This window comes from Scleropages formosus, chromosome 8 (genome assembly GCF_900964775.1).
Source record: "Scleropages formosus chromosome 8, fSclFor1.1, whole genome shotgun sequence".
Taxonomy (NCBI): Eukaryota; Metazoa; Chordata; class Actinopteri; order Osteoglossiformes; family Osteoglossidae; genus Scleropages; species Scleropages formosus.
Window position 1 is genome coordinate 16,314,656 of NC_041813.1, and position 22,017 is coordinate 16,336,672.

Genomic DNA, 22,017 nt, shown 5'->3' on the forward strand with positions numbered 1-22,017 from the left:
CTCCCACCTGAGAGAGACAGAGGGAGGGATGGAAGGGGGGGTGGATTGCTGAGTTATGACCTCTGTTCAGATGGAGAGAGAGGGACAGAGAAGGGAGTGTCTGTTGAGTTATGAGTTCTTTGACCAAGGAGCAGAACATTCCAAATTTTCTGGATCAGGTATTAAAAAGCAAGGAGGGGAAACACATGACTAAACCTTCTTTCTGGAAGTTCCATTACTTCTGCTAAACAAGAATCTTAAGAGGGAGAGTATTAATAAATTATGGATTTGGATACATCTTAATAATAATGTGCCTACACTAAATACAAACTGTTGACAGCTTGTCTTCAATAGCATGTGCTTTTTGATAGCTGTGCACTTCGGTTGTGTGTGTAGGTGGGATGGAAATAAAACCTCAGGGTCACGGCTACCAGATGGAGTCACACTGTATTGAAAACATGGAAACGTGACGTTACACTCGTGTAAAGCGGAGGGACTCGCACAGGGCACAGCCCCAGCGGCCCTGAAGCGGAAGAGAACGATCGACATGCGCCGCTGTCTCAGGAACACGCAAGTCTATCGCTGTGAACAGCCTCCCTGGAAGCAGGAATGTCAGATCTTTTACCAACATGCAAAGGGAGGAAGAGTCCCGGTTTGCAAACTGGCTTTTTCCGTGTTCCGCGTTGAGATGCTTCTCCACGTTCCCCCGTGACGGGTGTAGTCATGTCTTCATGCTTTTCAGATGACGCCATGCTGCTGCACAAGTACTTCAACATCGATAAACTTCAAATCACAGCCACAAGAAAACAGTACAAAATACCTCACCAGATGAGTCTTCAAGTACAAACCCAAATAACAGCAGTGGCAACACCAAAAAACAGCAGTAGTAATTATATCTACAGTAGTAGCACAATCATTGATTATACCTCAGAGCATAATTTCAAAATATCCTCACGTTTGCTGTACATCTTGACACCTTCCAATCAAACTAGTGGTTTTCTGAGTGTTCACCAACTCACATTAAAACAGGACAATATTCCCTGTGCTGTCTCCTCCTCCCTTTAAATAAACCCTGTGGACCTTTCACCTTTCCTTCTCGATGACCCTGTGACCTTAGCGACCCTGTTTGCTCCTGCTCATCCAAGTACTTTGTTCCCAACGACGAGGCGCTGGACACGTTTGCTTGGACTCTCCAAACTGTGACCGAAACAAACGGTTCAAGACATTTATACTGATTCACAATCTAATTATAGTCCATAACGACACTACAAGGTTGGTCTCAAAATATCCCCTAACGTGAACTCAATAATGTTACTGCATTCCTACTTATGTCTATAGTCGATCAAAAGCTGATGTCATTTTTTAATGTTGACATTAGGATGTACGTTACGTTCTGATTTTTGGGAAATTGTCTAATTTTGGCTTTCTTGTTAACATCCTAGGACCCAGCCGTTATTTTTTGTCCACACTACGGGACATAAGTTTTTAAGTCTATCTCCCGAACTGTGCATGCTACAAGGTAAAGTCCCAGTGTACCGCATATAGGATATTTTGTTTTTAAATGATACAACATTTTTGGGGGTGGGGCTTGGACCACTTCCTAGAAATCATAGAAATATATCTAAGAACCTTTTTTGCTGACTCAAGAGAATATGATCCTCTGAACAAAATCTCACACAAACCACAGCGAAACTAGAACGTGGGTTCACGCGGAGTTCCTGCACTTCCAAGGCTCAGTTCAGATCCCTGGATGAGGTAATGCAGCTCCACCGTGGCCTTAGGGCAGTTGACGCTTTTAATTCTCAATCTCCCAATATACTGGCGACACTACCAGTAACCTTCGCACTGGCCCATGTGCATGCTGTATTTCTTTGATACTCCTTCCCAAATTACCCTAATAACACCCTGACCTCATCACACAGCTCAGCACACAGTACCCTGAGCACAAACTCACATAATACACATCCCTTCACCTTTTTGGTGGACCCTTGTCATTACTGACCTCAAGCTACCCAGATTGCACAACTCCTGGTAATAGAAATATCCTCCCTTTTAGCTCACCCCAAACACGTAGACTGACCTAACTCATCGACTCTTCCCTAAATGTTCACGTATGACACAACGACCCCACACCAGGCAAATGAATGACCCTCCCACCTCCAGCCCCACCGAACCTGGAAGACCACTGAGCAAATTTCTTTGAGCATCACGAACCTGTCGTCATATGTAACCACCCCCACTCCCCAACCCACAAGCCCTTCTCATGCACCCACCTTTGGCTCTCATGCGGGCAGCTGAAGATTAGAAGTTAATGAGTGAAACTGCCCCTGCTCGCCACAAATCAAAGCACTGCTAGACTCAAGTGCCAAGGACTCCACCTCTGACCAAGAGAAAAAATATATACATGAAGGGGGAGCTCCCCGCAATCTGATACTCTCTGCCATGCCTGCTTCGCTGATCTTTGAAATATTAAGGTCGATGGCCTGGAAAGCGTCAGCATCAGAGTCGGCGAGTACTGCCTGACGCTCGGTGTGTCAGAATCTGCTGCTTCTGCCTCACTTCCCCATCACATAAGCATATCACTGATGTGTAAAATTTCTGCTTTGAATTTTTTTCAGAACAGCACAGGCGAAGAACAGCAATAAGCTATAAACAGTACTTTTAAAAAAACTCAATTTACAGTCGGGTTTGCCACTCCGCTTGGGCTGGCAGTTATCCATGATTTTCATGACAAGTAGAGTTTTCATCGGCTTATACAGTGGAGGTGGACTGTTTCTGGAAACGAATGGGAGGTGTGTAGATAGCCATAGTTGCTGCCGAGATGTAGTTTTAAAGGACTTGGGTGGGCAGACTGGGACACCACCGTAACAAGCTGGCTGGTGGTGAAGTCTGTAATGGGACTCAGAGCTCACAGGGTCAGGAGGTGAAGTAGGAGTTCTGCATGGAGTAGAGGCGATCAATGGGGTTCCCCACCCGTCCAGATAAGAGGCCACCCTCCGCTGTTGCCAAGAGACAGTCGCCCAAGTGACTCAGGCTTGCTTCACTATCGAGATCATGGAAGACAGTCTCCGAATCTGAGAAAAAACAGAAGGAGAAAAGAGCATGAGCAAACAGTAAAGAGAGGACTAAGTTTACCGATACCAATGATTCGGGTGCTGAGGATCTGGCTTAGTTGATTCCATCCTATTAAAGATGATCTGAGAGTAGCTGGCAGGAGCTGAGTTGTCCGGAATCCACCTACACATCACAGAGCATGTAGAGCTGAGGCTCAGGTTAGAAGGTCTAAGTTTCATAGAGGATGGAGAAGGATGAATTCCGGACTCCTGGAGTGGGTCAGGCACCTGTCATGTGCAGTCACAGTAGTCAGTTAATATAAAGCAGTAGTTGTGTCTTGCCACACTGTGATAGAGGGTTTGAGAGGTAGAAGAGCAAGGAGGTAAAAATAATAACATTAATCTTTATTTTATACGGTGCCTTTAAGACCAGCTTCTTGGAGCACTGCATAATAAAGCATAGAAATTTATACTTAGAATTACAACAAACAAAAAAAAGGGGAAAAACTAAAAGAAAATACAGCTGGAGGATAGTGAAGGAGCTTGAGGGACAGCTGGGGGTGTAGTGGTTAGTGCTACTGCCTTTGGATCCAAAGGTCATAGGTTCAATCCCAACCCCTGGCTGTAGAGCTTTCAGCTTTTTACCCTAAACTGCTCTGGTAAAATTACCCAGCTGTGTAAATGATAGTAAGCTTCTAGTAATTATAAGCTTAACACTGTAAGCTGCTTTGGAGAAATGCATTGGCTCAATGAATAACTGTAAATAAGAGAAACATAAATCATGACAGTTAAATGGAAAAAGAGATTAAAAAAATTGTTCTCCAAGGTATTAAGGAGAAGTGATTTTAAGAATGTGGGTCTTGAGCATGGATTTAGAAGTGTCCATAGTTGCACAATCCCTCATATTCTTGGGAAGGGAATTCTGTAGCTTGGGGCATAACAGGAGAAATCTCCATCACCTATACAACACAGGCATGTAAGAGTGAGGTGAAGGAAGCCTGAGAGATGGGGAATAGACTTACAGAAGGTCAGAGACATAAAGAGCTGCCATGCTATCTAGCACAGTATAGGTAAGTGTGAGGATTTTGAAGTTGACTCAAAGATTAGAAACCAGTAACTTTGCGGAGCGAGCATGAGGGAGGGAGAACAACAGAGCCATCTGCCTCACCGTAGGAGTGCAGCTGCTCTGGGCCCAGCTGTGGGGGGGTGAGGCCATGACGGAATGGCTCTCCCCCATATATGTTGGGGTCCAGAGCCAGTAGCTGCTGCCGTGGCAACGACGAATATGCCATTAGGCTGTCTAGTCCATGGCCACTGGAACCATCTGGAGAGAAGGAGAAATAAAGACAGAGAGAGAGAGACCCAGTGGTCAGCTGTCCATTGTCCATTTCCATGTAAAAATGTATTAAATAGTATAATATACAATATATGTTTTGGTGTAGGGGGGTGTGATGGCGCAGTGGGTTGGACTGTGCCCTGCTCTCCGGTGGGTCTGGGCTTCAAGTCCTGCTTGTGATGGACTGGCGTCCTGTCCTGGGTGTGTCCCCTCCCCCTCCAGCCTTACGCCCTGAGTTGCCGGGTTAGGCTCCGGTTCCCCGCGACCCAGTCTGGGACGAGCGGTTCAGACAGTGTGTGTGTGTGTGTGTGTGTGTGTGTGTGTGTGTGTGTGTGTGTGTGTGTGTGTGTGTGTGTGTCCAGGGTATGCTCTGCTTGGCCTTGTACCCTGCGTTTCCTGGGTATGTTCTGGACCACCATGACCCTGACTTAGACATGCAGTTAAGGACAGTGAGTGAGAGAAAATTTGTTTTGGGGGGGGAAAAAAAAAAAAACAGGAATTGTGGTTATTCCAGTAAACACCCCCTCAAACTGAGACAGATGAAGCTCTCTTCCTCTTCCTTTTCCTCCCCGCCCTCACCTCACCTTCACTGTCGTCGTTGCTCTGTCTGCCTCCCCGACTCTGGCCCCTCCGGGCCCCACCAAGCTGCTCTTGCTCCTGCTGCTGTTGCTGCTGCTGCTGTTGTCGGCGGGCAATCTTCTTCATCTGGAGCACGCACACACACACAAACACACACACACACACACACACACACACACACACACAGGTGACTGCAAACAGCACTCGCACGCTAACGTACATGCAAGCGACGCAAAACACATATGTGTGCAAGCAATCTAAGCCGCATTTATTTTCAGTGAGGTGTACAGCCTCCGGATGCACTCGTACAAAGGTGTATCAGAAAACCCACGACACCTGTGTGTGACGTGTCTTGTGATATGTTAGCTTACCTTGGCCCTCTGGTTCTGGAACCAGACCTGCACGACCCGCACAGTCAGTCCCGTCTCTGCGGCCAAAGTCTCCCTGACCTGGCAAACAGGAAAAGCCGTGTTATCGGCAGCGTGTGTGTATCTGTGTGTAGGTGTGTGTCGAGGGAAGCACGCCTGATAGTTCCTGTATGTATGCATCCTGATGCGTCTGTCTGAGAGACATTTAGACGGAACACGGACCTTGCGACAGGGCTTGGAGGACACCTCGAAGGAGGCCTTAAATGCACGGCGCTGCTGTGTGGTCAGGATGGTTCGCGGGCGCTTGGACCTCTTGTGCTCCTTGCCATCGTCGCCACCCTTCTCCACAGAGCCGCCTCCGCCGTCCTCATCCTCGCTCTTCACTACCGCAGAGCAAAGTGAGAGGTTTCATTCAATCGCAGCGCAACTGCCCAGCCCAGAAATTAACGTGAATCGTATCTTGCGTGTGATACTGTGCAGGTGTGTTGAGTTAGACGAGCAGACTGGGGGTCACCTGATTCAGTGGGGGTGGGGCTGATGGCAGCCAGCATCTCCCTCTCCTTCTCGTAGTCGCCCCTGCACAGCAGTTGTCCCTCCTTGAGGACAAACTCGTCACCCCGCTGCAGCCGGCGTTCGCACTCGCAGCAGCTGAAGCAGCCCAGGTGGTACACCTGGCCTAGGACGCGCATGATGAGCTCTGAGCGACCGATCACCTGCAGGCAGGAGCTGCACTTCCGCACAAACAGCCTGCGGCAACACAGAGGGACACATACACCAATCAGCCAAGACAATTAAAACCACCTCCCTTATATTGTGTAGGTCTCCCTCATGCCACCAAAACAGCTCTGACCAGTGGAGACATAGACTCTACAAGACCACTGAAGGTGTCCTGTTATATCTGGCACTAAGGCGTTAGCAGCAGATCCTTTAAGTCCTGTAAGTTGCAAGGTAGGGCCTCCATGGATCGGACTCGTTTCTCCAGCACATCCCACAGATGCTCGATCGGATTGAGATCTGGGGAATTTGGAGGCCAAGTCAATACCTTGAACTCTCTGTCATGTTCCTCAAACCATTCCTGAACAATTTCTGCAGTGTGGCAGGGCCACTGCCATCAGGAAATACCATTGCCATGAAGGGGTGTACGTGGTCTGCAACAATCTTGAGCTAGGTGGTACATGTCAAAGTAACATCCACATTAATGGTAGGACCCAAGGTTTCCCAGCAGAACATTGGCCAGAGCATCACACTGCCTCTGCTGGCCTGCCCTCTTCCCATAGTGCACCCTGCTGCCATCTCTTCCCCAGGTAAACGATGCACATCCACCCGACCATCCACATGATCTAAAAGAAAACGTAATTCATCAGGCTAGGCCACCTTCTTCCATTGCTCCATGGTCCAGTTCTGACGCTCACATGCCCATTGTAGGTGCTTTTGGCAGTGGACAAAGGTCAACTTGGACACTCTGATCGGTCTGCAGCTATGCAGCCCCATATGCAGCAAGCTGCGATGCATTGTGTGTTCTGACACCTTTCTATCATGGCCAGCATTAAGATTTTCAACAATTTGAGGTACAGGAGATCTTCTATGGGATCAGACCAGACGGGCTAGCCTTCGTTCCCCATGCACATCAGGGAGCCTAGGGCACCCATAACCCTGTCGTCCGTTCACCGGTTGTCCTTCCTCAGACCACTTTTGGTAGGTACTAATCACTGCATACCAGGAACACCCCATAAGACCTGCCGTTTTGGAGATGCTCCGACCCAGTCGTCTAGCCATCACAATTTGACCCTTGTCAAAGTCGCTCAGATCCTTACCTTATGCATCCCTATTTTTCCTGCTTCCAACACAAGAGCTGACTGTTTACTTGCTGCGTAATATCAAATATAGGCAGCAAAATAAAATATGAAGTGACCCTGGTGAATAAGGTGTGTGGGCTGATAACACTACACAGAGCTTGTTGGAAGTCGCTTCGGAGAAAAGCGTCTGCTAAATAAATAAATGGAAATGTAATATATCCCACCCCTTGACAGGTGCCACTGTAACAAAATAATCAACGTTATTCACTTTACCTGTCGCTGGTTTTAAAGTTTTGGCTGTAAGCCCAGCAGGCAGAACTGCACCAACGCTGCGACGCCGGCTGTAATATGCCATTATACACACTAGGGGGAAGTAGCTCATTTCTGCTGGAAGAATGAGCAAAATTTTGAAGGGAACCACCAGCTAAGTTCACTTATTTCAGCTAAAATCACCAAGGAACCGTTTCTGTTCCTCACCTCGCCACCTAAGCGTTTGTGTATTTGAGGAACGGAGCAAAGCGGAGGCGCGAGTCCACCGGTTTTGGGATAATCTCAGCGCCTCTCGTTCTCTTCATTCCCGTGTTGATCTCCTGTTCTCACACTGGTGTTACGTGGCCCATATCCCTCCTCAGCCACCATCCCTTTGTCATCAACATTTCAATTTGTTTTCTATACCCAGATTTTCCCAAGTCTTCTTCTCCTCTTCCCAAATCCTCTCCTCTCACCCCCCCACTCCCATGTTTTCTGTCAGAGTTCCCTGTGCCCCCCCGCCCCCCCAGCCCAGTGAAACTAATAAAGACAGGATTAATTAGATTGTTGTTTAAACAGTGAGAAACCCAGACAGACGCTGTAAACTCATAACTAGGGATTGAGGATAGCATGGGGTTAATCTCTCTTCTCTCTTCCACTCCCTCACACACACACACACACACACACACACACACACACACACCCCGGGAGAAGGCCGACGCTAATGATTACAGATCAATCACTGATGCTCACAATTGCAGATGCAGATATGGGTGAAACTTGGAGGGACAGCTCTGCTCAGTCCCTGAAAGACCATTAGTGCAGAAAGAGCAAACACTAAAACACGGAGCCTTGAACGAACCCCGGCCGACACGCAGAATAACGTGCTCTTACACACCTGCGCGCAAACACACACGCACTCCTTCCTAAAAGCACCCAGAACCACTGGCACATTCAAACTCAGACAAATTCTACCCCAGCTTTAACTCTGTAGAGGTCCAGTGACTTTTAATAACCATAGTTAATTAAAAAAATGTGTTAAATGACAAGCCATGGAGGAGATGGAGCAAATGAAAGAGGGGGCACGGAGTTGTGGGGAGGAGCAGGAGGGCTGTGGAAGTTCCCAACTCCGTGGCAGGAAGGTGTCTTCCTCCCCAAATCCGGCTGGGTGGTGAGCGGCCAGGACCGTGGGTTGAACCCCCTAAGCCGCGGCAACAGGCTGGACCGGCCCGAAAGACAGCTGCCGCCTCACTCCTGCGACAGTCCATCTGCTATTGAGGGATGGCACCTGCCCAACGTGTGTGGCCTCAAGTCCCCCTCTGGAGTAATGTGCCCAGCCATACACCTGTACACCTATACACACCGCACTCAAAACACGCAGGACACTGGAAAATGCAGGCAAACGGCCCTAGGGGTCTACTGGGATCAGACGAACTGCAGCCCAGGGTAGGGAGCACCAGTGAGATAGTTGTGGTGCATCAGCGTTTAATACAAGCAAAGTTGGAATTACCTTACTGCTGGCTGGATGCAAGGAAAATAAAGGAGATCTAGCTCCAGCAGGTGGCACAGAGTCCTGAGCTTATCCTTTTTTATTTCTTTAAATCATTTCCTTCCTTTAGCTGATGCTTTTCTTGAGAGTGACTTACAGTTATTTACATTTTACCAATTTATACAGCAGAGTGATGTTAACTATTAATTCAGGGTAAGAACCTTGATCACGGGTCCTGCAACAGGAGGCGGGGGATGTTGGACGGAGGAAGTGGGCCAACAATTATGTTTAGAGTAGCGCGTCAAAATTAAAAACGGTGTTCATTTTCAGATCGTTTTTGTCCGTCTTCTCAAACTGCACCCAAACCGAGCTACAGATGGCAGCATTCCCCCGTCCCGCTGGTGGCTCAGGCTCTCGGCATCCTCCACCCCTGGGGGCCCCAGAGGGCCTCCCGCAAGGCGACCCTTTTCAAAGCATCAGGGCCCGCTGCACGGGCGCACAGCCGAAGCGGCCCCTGGAATTTACAAACTTGCGCGTCTTAATTTTAGATGTCTGCGAGTGATTCATGGCGGGGTCCGCGTGTGCATGAGTGATCTGCGTTTGTCGGCGTGAATGTGTGTGCGCGCGCGTGCACCATGAATGCTTGTCGAGAGGAATGCTGGGAGATTTTAATAACACAGAAGCAGTACAGGGAGATTTAATAAAAGGAGATGATGTGATTACTGAACACTGGCTCTGAGCCACCTACACTCGCAGAGCAATATCCGCTCTCACTGTCACACACACACACACACACACACGCACACACAGGCTCAAACCACTGAGAGACACACAAAGCAATAATAAAACTCTATACAGTATCGATGAGATGTTATATCATGGAACACAGCAGGAGCGACAAGCGAGCACGAGCGTGGATCCCTCCCGGCTCTGGCTCCCTGAACCGCCACCTCAGCGCCGAGGGGCCTGCTGTCGGCCCCCCGTGTCCACTAAGGCGATTAGCTCCCTCACAAATCACCCTTGGTGTAAAGACTGCTGTTTTAAACAAACGTGTTGATGAGCTTGACGGAGAGATGGCAGGATCATCTGCCTCGGCTGCTGGGGGGCAGCCAGCGTGATGGCAGGCAGACCCAGGCCACTGGTAGCACTGTCGCTGCCCTGGATGCCCCCACCTGCTGACTTGGGATAGCGTGCCTGCCGCTTTGCAACAAGAAAGGAAACCAAGAGCTGAGAGTATATAGGAACACAAGAATACTTAACATCAGCTGCGTGTCTAAAATTGTATTAATCTATAATTACCTCCACACGACGACACGTTCTCCTTAACCGTTTGAGGCCAGGACCAAGCAACTCCCAGCTCAATGAGAGAAGCACACAATGCTCAGCCTGCACTTGAAGACCGAAACAGGAGTTTTACTGCATGCTCTGTGTAAAGCCTTGCCGTCTAAAAGATCCGGGTACAAATCCCACTCCTGCTGCAGTACCCTTGGTCAAAGTACTTACCCTGAGTTCATACAGTAAAAATTTCCCAGCCGTATAAACAGGTAAATCATTGTAAGTAGCTTTGCGTGAAAACCTCACACTGTGTTGAAGAAAGCTGTCAGGTTAATGAGTAAACAATAGATAACAGTAACAATAATACCGACGTGTGTGACGAATGGCGAATGATCTCTGCAGACACCTGTTCTGCGCTGATGTGGAGGATGGTACCGTGAGGGGAAACGGGCTGAGCTGGGGTATGGAGCTCTGTGCAATTGCGCTGTGGATGGTGAGTTTGGACAGTCACATCAGCAGAAGAACAGCAACGAAAATCTCAGAAAAATCAGAGCTGCGGGCGCATATTTGCGGGCACCGTCAGGCTAGCTGTTAGGCCTCTTTAGTAGTGCGAGGTTGTGTGTTAATCCTTTAGGTAATAGGTTTCAGTGCATTTGGTATTTTGTTCACAGCAATATGTATTTCTCTTATATATATATATATATATATATATATATATATGTTTGTACATGCCTGTACGTGAGAGCTATTTAGTCGTTTATTAATTCAACTGACACTTTTCTCTAAAGCAACTCATCATCTGAAGCCATTTAAAACTACTGGGTAACTTTTACCGTATCGATCCAGGGTGAGTACCTCGATCAAGGACTCTACAGTAGGATGTGGGATTTGAACCTGGGTTTTTAGATAGCTAAGTCAACGGCTCCACCCACCGTGTATCCGTTTATCGACAAGTATTAATGCCTGTCTCGCATAGTATGTACTTGAATGGATGTGTGCTTTTCTTTGTCTGTGAGCCTATGTAAGTTTGTGTGTGTCACTGTGAGCGCGTACCGTACATCTGCTTCCATGGATTCACTTGTGATAGGAGGTGTATCTATGTGTTCGTGTTTATGTATCTGTCCCTGTACCTGCGTAAGCATATATCTGTGTATGTGTGGTTGCATGTGTGTGAGTGTGTGTGTATGGTGGGTAAGACTAGTGCTGTTAGTTTAGATAAAACAACTAATCCGTGGGCCACCAGGACGCAATATCCTGTCTGGCCATTTCTCATTTCCTGTGTTCTGCCAAACCGAGAAAGAGGAGGGGGTGTCATATGGGAGGGGTCATACCGGGGGGGGTTAGGAGCACTCGTTGCCCCAGAAACAGAAGATACAGCAAATCTGTTTGAGAATGTCGCTGGTGTTCTCTATCTCTCCGCGTCTGCATCACACCCCCCCCCACCCTCCCCTTTTTTTGTTGCTCTTCTTTCATTATTCCAGATTTAATAAAGCCGGGGCAAGCAGCTCGTTCCGCCATGAAACATTTATTAGCTGCCTGTAATGAAATTGTTGTTGGGGGGGAGGTGATGGGGGCTCACGCATATTATGCAAAACAGCAGCAATAATACAGGAGAGGGATACGCCGCTTTCTCACCTGCACCTCCTCTCTTTCTTCCTTTCTTCCCTGCTTTGCTCACTTCTTTCCCTGCCGTTACACTCATCCCGTTCGCTCCTCCTCACTATCTTCTCATATTTCGTATTCTCCTCTGTGGCCCGACCGAGAAGTTTCAAGAAGAGCATCGCAGCTTTTATTGTCATTGGGTATTGTCATGTATACTGTGTTTCCTCCAAAGTGACTTACGGTGTTACATCTGTACACTGACCTGCTGTTTATAGAGCAAGGTAACATTTACTTTATCAGTTCAGGGTAAATACCATGCTTAAGCATACTACAGCAAGAGGTGGGATTCGAACTTGGATCCAAGGCAGGAGCTCTAACCACTACGCTACCTGCCGGCATCCAACCTACATGGCCTGTTCTCTGGATGTACAATGATCCACCAAAGTGAGACACACCAGGTGGTCATTGGCTCTGACCCACAGACTCACCGGTCCATCTGTATGTACTAGTCATTCTGCTGTAACCACCCCTTTATTTATTTATGCAACTTTTTTCTCCAAAACAGCTTACAATGTTATGCTATTTACACATTTATACAGCCGTGTAATTTTTTACTCTGTCAATTTAGGGTAAGCATCTTGCTCAAGAGTACTGCAGCAGGGAGTGGAATTTGAACTTGGGATCTTGGGTGCAAGGTGGCAGTTCTAATCACAACACCATCTGCTGGCCACATTTACAATGTTGTCTTGATATGACCCTTCTCTGGTCCAAGTGATCCACCTCTGGCCTTTAGTTATCCAGAGTCCCATAATTTTGTGAATTATGGGTTTGAATCTCCTATTTTTCATTCGCCGGTGAGTAGGGTACCTATATTCCACACCCAACACACTGCATCCCTGACTGTCACCATACAACACCTGGGTGTGGGTTTAGATGTAGATGTTAGTGGATGGGGGAGGGGAATTTGAGGGACCTTATGCCCAAAGCACCAACGTGGAGAGCGAGCGTGAAGTGAGCGCCCCTCTCTCCGGACTGAGGGGTAATTAGCACTGCACCCCCTACTCTAACCCCCAGGCGACGAGGCACGGATGATCAAGCAAAAAAGAGAAATAAACGGAGAGATAAGCTGACTGCTGTCATTGCTGCTATCAATCTCCAGACGAGTGGAAAATGAGGTTTACATCGGCAAAATATGATTATAAACCAGACAGTGATGGACGAGGCCGAAGAGAGATGCGCGATACCTGTCGGAAGAGAAAGGAGGAGAAGGAGAAAAACGGGACAGAAAGGGTTCATTTATTTGGAAAAGAAAGAAGAGGAACGTTAAAGCAAAAGGCTGAGTTATATGGGTTGAAGTGGAAGTGAATTTAAAAAATTTAAAAAAAAAAAAAAAAATCCAACTTTGGTCTGTGTTCTGCTGGTCTGTTATACAGAAAGTGGTGTGCGTCGTCCAAACTCGGAGCGAAACTACACCGCGCGAGTGTACACGTGTCACGCGCGATCCGTATCGAGCACGTCGTAAAGCAACCCGAAGAGCTCAGAACAAATTGCCGTGCCCTATCTCCTCCAGCAGCTGGAACTTCAAGTGCACGTGTGGGCAAATGCCAGCGACCAGCGGTGAGCCGCAGCCCCGCCGAGGCTCAGCGTCTCCCCCCCGACAGTGCCGCTTGGTATAACCTGGTGCGTTGCCATGACCCTGCATGAGAGCCTCACCCCCTGCGCTCGGTTCCAATGGTCTGCTATCATTGCCTGTGCCCCTGCAGAGCGAATCATTAAACGACACATATTCCAATATCCACATCGCGCTCCTCATTGTCGGAGGAATGCGAGGGTTTGCACAGGGAGGGGTGGCCCAGGCCTGGAAGCCCCGCACTACAGTAATTTTCTGCCCCGGGGCCTTTGGACTTTATTGGTCTGGGAGACGCTCCTGCTGGGAGGGGGACGCTTACCGTGTGTGCAGGGGGTGCGTGAATATGAGTTTGTACATGTGTGCATGTATGTGGGAGGGGGGTAAGAGAAAGGGGAAAGAAGATTTTTCTCATATGTGTACGCATCAGTATGTTTCTCAGTGTCCACGTGTGGGTGTGCGATAATGAGCTTGCGTGCATGAGTGTCTTCCTGCAAATGTATGCGAATCAAAGTGGAGCCCAAAACATTCGGAGTAAAACATGAAAATATGTGAAAATAAGAGCCTGAGAGATGCGGAGGAGGGGGCAAGGGAGGGAGGAGGGCAGGAGTGGATAGGAGGAGGTGAGATATGGGACAGAAAGGGAGCCGGAGGATGTTTTGACAGCGAGAGACATCAAACACCTTCGATATTAAAAACAAAGGCAGAGGGAGACGGGACGCGTGAGTGACAGCAATAAAGGTGGTCGTAAAAGACCAAAATAAGAAAATTTCACTGTAATGCGGGCTGTTAAAATGAACGAAATGTAATTCTCACGGGTGGCACGGTGGCACAACGGATACTACTGGTGCCACTCAGCCTCTAGGTCTGAATCCAGCTCAGTCTGTATGGAGTTTGCACGTTCTCTCCACGTTCGTGTGGGTTTCCTCTGGGCGATCTGGTTCAAAGACATGCTGCCGGTGAAGTGGTCATTCGAATTTGTGAGTGTGTGAGTGTGTGTGTGCCTCGCGATGGGCTGGCTGCCCATCCTCAGCTGTGCTCTCTCTCTTACATCTCTCTCATTGATATAATTTACTGTATTTTCATTCTATCTTTTTTTTTTTTTTTTGCATCGGAGAGAACACCGTGTGAATGTTTGAGCCACATTTTTATCGTTTTAAATTTATTCAGCTTTTCCCCACAATGACTTACAATGCTGAGCAACATACCATGATTTACCCATTTATACAAAGGGACAACTTCTACTCTATCGATTCAGGGAAAGTACCATTATCAAGGGTACTACATAGGAAGGCGAGATTCGACAAATGTGCCACCTTTCGCGCTCTCGCGGTCAAAACATACTCGAAACATTTAAAAGAAAGCAAAGAAATGATAATAATAGCTCAAGATGAAACATTTATCAGGAGAACGTCTAAAGCCACACGTAGAAGCATGCACACCTGTCTAGGAGGAGAACTGGGGTGGAGCGGGGGTTGAGAGCGGGAGGAGAACTGGGGTGGAGCGGGGCTGGAGGCAGATGTGACGAAGGGTGTGTGAGGAGCAGGGCATGGAAGGTGCTGATGGACACACAGCAGGGAGCACAAGGAGATATTGTTGCTGTTCTGCTCAAGGTCACTAACGGCAGAACGAGCCAAGCGGCTCTTTGGAAGACTCAACACGGGCTCGGAGGATCAGGAACGGACAGCTCGAAACACACCCACACACGTAGACCCAGTGTACGCCCGCATCAAACACACACATATACACGTACGCATACTTTGGAAAGGTACGCGCCACTGCCCACTCTCAGGGGTTGTGGTTACACTTGTATATTACGCTGCTTTTACCACACAGCACACAGTTGTCCTGCACTGCTGATACACACGATGTCAACTATACCACTGCTCTGTGCAGCGTGAAGCAGTCAAAGAGCTTTCCACACACACACTGGTCTGCTTCTTGTCCTAAAGACTCAAAAGTGCATACTTTGAAGAGGATCCAGAAGAGTTTAACAGGCTGCCTTGGATTCCTCCAACTCTCTTTCCTTCCTCGCTGTTCTCACTCCCTTTATCCATGACCGAAACACTGACTGACTGACTCACGCCAGCTGATGAACACGTGAGCAGATGTGCCGAAGGACACGTTAACTGACTGGTTGGTATACAAGACTGGCTGGTAGTGAGTGACCGACCAACATTTACATTTACATTTGGTGACTTGGTGACTCTAAATTGCCCTTGGTTTGTGTGTGTTTGGTAGTGAGTGAATGAGTGTGTGTTGCTTCCCCACAATGGGCTGGGATTCCATCAGGGATGTACCCTGCCTCATCCCCTATGCTTCCACGATAGACAAAAGAACGTTCATCCGAAACTTCCATTTTACTGGTACACATCACTTAAGTAGCAGAAGGTGATCATGACAGATTTTTGGGCTTCGAGACCTTTCTTGAATCCTGGGAAGGATTCAGCAGTTCTGAGGGACCAACAGAGCTCATCAAACCACAGCAGAGCCAAAACCGAGAACCTGTGGATATTCCATCATGGATCCTTTGAGAGCAGGACCAAGTAGCCAGAGGTGGACATGATCAGGTTCATGACAACTTCAGCTGTGTGAAACTCTCACAGAGCTATACACACAAGGCCGGAATAGTTGCGGCTCTCTTACTTCTCGTAGTCATGCTTGCAGTAGAGCAGCCGGTCGCGGCAGTAGCACGTGCCGCTGAGCGTGGTCCGACACACGGCGCACTTGACACATGTCTCGTGCCACGAGCGTTCATTTACCCGCAGCAGGAAACGGTCGGCAATCGGAGACTCACAGCCCGCACACACCTCACCGGCACCCCCGTGTTCAGACCCTGCAAGACAGCGATGAGAGTACTTGTTCTAAACCTGAAATTACTTTAAACATCAATCCACACTGGAAAATAACCAGAGATGTACTGTCTTTATGGCTTCTAAAACCAAAAACCAACCTCTAGTTGGTTTAAAATGTAAAATATCCCATTTTTACCTAATTTGTTTAAATTTGCCTGCAATAACCGCATAGAATATTTAAAGCATAATTACCAGATACTATACAATAATATTCAAATCAGCTCAATTTTTTTTGTATAGCACCATTCCCAAGAGCTTCAGAGTCCTTTAATAAGGAAAGCAAAACAATGAATATTTGAATAATGAATGTTTTACTCACTCTTCTAATATGGATGACATACAGTATGTTTTCAGTCCTACATAACCAATGATTAAACACTGTATTGCAGTAGCAACAAAAATAAAATCTGGCTTTTTATATCCCTCATAAATGCAGGGAGTTGAACTCGTTTGCCATGAAAGACTCATTTGCTGTTACCACTTATGGATATTGTTGATTTAAAAAAAAAAACACTGTGTGATGCTCACCAAAGGAGGTAGCGGGGGGACCTTGCTGCAGACAGGACTGCGTCTCCTCCGTTTTCATTGCGTCCCTCTGTCCTCCCGAGTGTTTGCTGGGCGAATATGAATACGAAATATATGAAGAAATTCGGAGGGAGGTGGATGCAGCAGAGTCACATAGAGAAGCTTCAGCACCTACTCACTCGGGCCTGGTGTGACCAGGAGAGGGGTGTAAAAACAGTTGGGTGTTTTTTCACGACGAATCTCTGGCAGTTACCGCATACAGGTGGTCCATTAATGGTCACTAACCCAGCCCAACAAGGAGCCTGAGGAGCTATGGCCTGGAGGAATGTCGACAAGGAGGTCATTATGATAGCCCTTTATTTCTTTACTTCCTTTAAGGCCCCACGGCGAGGACTCAACGCGAACCGAGGCCTTTCTCAACCTCAGCCAGCGATGGCTGGGGATTGGATTAAACCCTTGACCCCCCACCCTAATAGAGCTCAAACCCAAAACAACTGCTGTCTCCTTGGGCACCACCATTGCCATCAATAAGTTGTGCCATGCCGGTGTAATTCACACGTTTCTGAAATACATGTATGAATTTCAAGGATGTTCTCTTTTTTACTAAGTATTTCCTGGATAAGGAAAGCAAACGTACAATAATGATGAGGGGTGTTACTGTTACTCCAGAGAAACACCAGTGTATTGCAGTAACCGCAGCTCTTCACACATTTCAAGCGAAAGCTGGAGACCCTTTATGATCTTGTAATTCATGGGTCACTCTGAAAAATGTCCAAACATTTACCTTCAAAGCACAATTACACCTAAATTATAGATTATAAAATAAAGGTCTATACATGCTAAGATTATATAAATTATTGTAATTAGCAATATGCAATAGATATTGAATTAGCACCTTGCTTCCTGTGTAATTAATTCCATTTGCAGGAAACACATCAGATGTATTTATCAGATCATTATACACTCTGCTGTTATGATTTGTTACATATCTGTTTTATCATATTGTAATAGCATTCTATGCCACTATGATTCATTGGTGTTACAGATTGATCATCGTAGTTTTTCTGATACCAAATTCGTCTTTAGGAGTTAAATCAACTAAAAAGACTCATTCACTAAGTCGAAAGGAGTAAAACGTAGTAAGAACTGTTAGATTAAATTAGGAAATTCGAAAATAAATTAAAACACGTTTATAAATAAATGCATAATAGAATAACCATAAAATGTAACACCCAGAAGGTTGTCATGTTATTTAATCTGAATCCTTCAGAAAAATTTCTCTTGGTCTTTCGACCTCTTTAGAGCCTAAAACATTTCCAGTATTTTCCCGATCATTTCTACAAGGCTTTTTAAAGAATGACAGACACCTGACTGATAAATTCGAACAGAACTAAATAAAACATTAAAAAGGGTCTTATTTTTATTTTAACCGATTTTAAACTGGAAACGTTGTCCGCTGTAATTACATTTTCTCTTCGTTTATTGTGTGATTATTAACCCTGCGCTGTTTTCATCCCTTAAATTTTCAGGGAATCTGAACGTGGGCATTTCTTATTAATGTCACAATAATGTTATTCAGATAAAATAAAAAAAATTCAAAGTTACGAAAAAACACAGTGATAAAACGAGATAGATAGATAGATAGATAGATAGATAGATAGATAGATAGATAGATAGAACAACGGAGGAAATGTTACGTGACTTAAAATATACATTTGATCATTTACTACCAGGAAACCGTGGTGTTTCCTTAGATCATGGTAACAAATCCAATCGAATTCCCTTTCCTCAAAACTAAAAACATAATTAGAAACTCTTATTCCTAACTGATGTTAGTCTTTATAAATCAACGTAGACTAAATGATATTAAATATAAATGAGCAACCAGTTCTCAATGATCAACCAGAGGAGTGAGTTCACTGGATTAATATTAAATAGTGTTTATAGATATAATGCTGCTTATGCGAGGGCACGATTTCTATAAAGCCAAACAGTCTTTTCTTTTCAATGACAAAGTTTTAATAACAAAGTGTCTTTAATGATACAGTTGATTTGGTGTTCTAAAAGAATACCTTAGAAACTAATAATATTCATTATTAATGAAAGATATGAGAAAGTCCGAGTTCAGAAGATACAAAATAGGTAAATGCATATATATAGATACACATTCAACTTGGAGTTGATGCTTAATTACAAACGTACTCTGAATTACTCCAGTAAAAATACTCTACTTTATAAATGGGATGTAACGTTGCTCATCTAACACTAGAAGTCAGCTACAGCAATGCAAAAATAAATACAACAATAATAATAATAATAATAATAATAATAATAATAATATATTATCCGTCCCCAATGACAGAATGTTTGTCAAGACATCTTGCTGATGCTGTTCAGATTTTTTTTCATTTCTTTATCATCAGCTATTTATCTGTAATGATTGGAGAACTGTGCGCAACTCTACAAATTCATTTATTCCCGTCATACCGTGTCTCCAAAAATGGACATGCGCATTTGTTATATATGTATAATAGGAAAAATGTAAATATGAACATGAGTGCGTGATTATAATCATACAATTGTATATATGTGTAGTATATATGTATATAATAATTATATACAGTTCAGAGTTCTTTCCATTTTGCGATTAATACTAATACCAAAATTCAAAGAATATTTCTTGTATTATATATTATTCTGTACAAATTAACTCCCTGTTTCATACCAGAAAAAGGAAGACTGTATGAAAAGAATCCAAACACTCACACACACAGACCAGCTCAGTATCCATCAGTCCCGTAGGACGGAAACCGCGCTGCTTCCTTTGGTTTCAGTTATAATTGCCATCACTCTCCACAGTGATTTTCCTCATATCCTTGTTTATCATTCAACTTGATGAAATCCGATGAATCATAAAGTGCTCGTGGGTATGTCGGAATAACAATAATTACAGCGAGCCGTATAATTGCGTAATTGGTATTTTTTAATAACGCCTAAGAGATTAAATATTATTTTTCTGCACGAGCTCATCGCACTGTAACTATATATCCGCAACTAGATACAATAAATTACCTGTAGAACTAGTTACCAACCATTACATTCCGTTTGGTTTCACCATAACTTAACAAACGGACATGTATGCCTTTTTGAAGAACGTTTTGAATTATACATTTAATAAACGCCCCCCCCGCCCACAAGGGGGTATAATAGTGTAAAAACAACACATAAGCAATAACCGCCATATACACACATATTGTAAATATATTCAAATGAAACGAAATACAGTATGCCTACGTTTTTTGCACCACAATGTTACAGAAAATCGGTATGTGAGAAAAAAGCATGCCGCGCGCGCGTTCACGTTCTCACACACACACACACACACACACACACACACACACACACACACACAGGTGTTGAAGTACAAGAAATGAATGAACGAATAAATGTCTGTTAAATCCTAATAAAAATCTAGACACACCCGTAGAGGAAATTGCCGGAACAGATGATAAGCAGAGAGTCGCAGTGAAAATTATTTACTGCAATGGTAGTTTTCAGGATCTGAAAGGAAACTGCGTTCGATGTTTATATTTTCTGGACTTGGCAAATTTGTCAGTTTATTGTTAATAATTGTTTGAGCGTCGGATGAACGTGCATGCAGAAACCCGTGTTCACCACAGACAAAAAGAACAACTGTTTGTCCAAAAAGCGTAGTTCAAAACACTGGATAAATTAATAATTACTCTGGTTTTAATATTTATTGTGGTTAAACAACATGCGCATAGAGAAAATTATTATTATTATTATTATTATCATCATCATCATCAATATTATTATTATTATAAACGCTTTACTTCAGAGAAAGTCTGTTCTGTTGAGAAGTCACTTTTATCAATTTATTCTTGAGGCTTATTGCTGTTTTCTGTCCAGTGCCAGTTCCGACAAGCGCACGTGGGAAGAAAAAAAAAAAAAAAAAAAAAAAAAAAAAAAAGTGTATCAGCAGAAAAACAACATCAGAAGATTTTGTGACATAATCCTGAAAACACATACTATTGCGGTGATTAAATATATTCACATGGCACTACAAATATGATATTGTAACTGTTACTGAAAAGTCTAAACGACCTGAAAATACCTGCACACCAAGTAACATTATATTCTGTCAAATAATACTAATACTCCTACTATAATAATAATAATAATAATAATAATAATAATAATAATAACGCTTTAGACACGTTTCTAAAAAGCGACCTAATGTGTGAAGCTGCAGCTGTGATTTACTCATTTTATACAGACGTATAATTTTTACTCTCGGTCCACGATAAGCACAGGACCTTGAGCAAGGGGACTACAGCAGGAGGGGGGGGGGGGGGACTCGAACCGGGAACCTTAACGTTACCAGAAAAGAGCCCTAAACACCACGCCACCCCCTGGTGCCAACTGCTAAAATAACTGGTCCAGGTGAGACAGCGGGTGAGCGCTCGCTGGAGAAAACACGCACGACGACACCCCACCACTGCGAGTTACACTAGTATGTGGCAAAAGTAACAACACCGTACGGAAACGGACCTTCTTCGCGCGCAAAGTGGACACGCGTGGAGCATCTGGCAAGCGCCACCGCTCACTCACTGTCCTCCTGCATCGCGCTGTCGAAGCGCGGACACACACACACACACACACACACACACACACACACACACACACACACACACACACACACAGCCCACTGTAGGCGCGGAAAGAGGAGGAGCGCGCGCAGCACCTGTTCGGCTCCTCGGAGCCCAGGCTGTAACCCCGCGGACACCCGCATTGACCCACCTGGACAAAGACACGTCGTCCGGCACTTCCGTCAGGAGCATCAACGCGCGCAAGCCGAAAGGCAAAGGACGCTACTCCGCGCAGTTGCCTTGTTGTGGAGTCGCTGTGTTGCTGTAGACGTGTTACTGTAGTACTCCGACCTCAGGGCTCGTGCCGCAGTCCTGCCTCGCGACTCCGCTCCTCGCGGTTGTGGAGTCGGTGAGCGCCCTCCTCGGTGCAGACAAAAGCGCGAGGGGAGGGGGGGAAGGGGAGGGGATGAGAAGGTTGGGGTGGGGGGGGGGGTGTGATGGAGGGATTGAATGAGTGAGAAGAGAAGGAGAGGAGTGTGCGCGCGCGGGATCATAGAGGGAGGGAGAGAGACTGTACAGCGCAAACTTGGTTATGCTTCATTATTTCGAGTGAATGAAATAAATTTGAATGTGTGGAAACTCAACAGGCAAAGGGAATGAACGAGTTCGCCGGA

The 22,017-nt window shown here is 45.7% G+C and overlaps 1 protein-coding gene across 1 annotated transcript; it reads right to left on the reverse strand.

Annotated features, from left to right (window-relative positions):
• Nucleotides 1–6: 6 nt before the first annotated feature.
• On the reverse strand, nucleotides 7–21,736 carry lmx1al (LIM homeobox transcription factor 1, alpha-like). The gene is made up of 9 exons (XM_018754608.2): nucleotides 21,555–21,736; nucleotides 16,737–16,822; nucleotides 16,000–16,189; nucleotides 5,830–6,062; nucleotides 5,538–5,698; nucleotides 5,319–5,396; nucleotides 4,953–5,073; nucleotides 4,201–4,356; nucleotides 7–3,053 (listed from the first exon to the last, which is right to left on the reverse strand). The coding sequence occupies exons 1-9, from the start codon at nucleotides 21,593–21,595 to the stop codon at nucleotides 2,896–2,898; spliced, it is 1,224 nt and encodes a 407-aa protein (XP_018610124.1). The 5' UTR covers nucleotides 21,596–21,736; the 3' UTR covers nucleotides 7–2,895.
• Nucleotides 21,737–22,017: the final 281 nt, after the last annotated feature.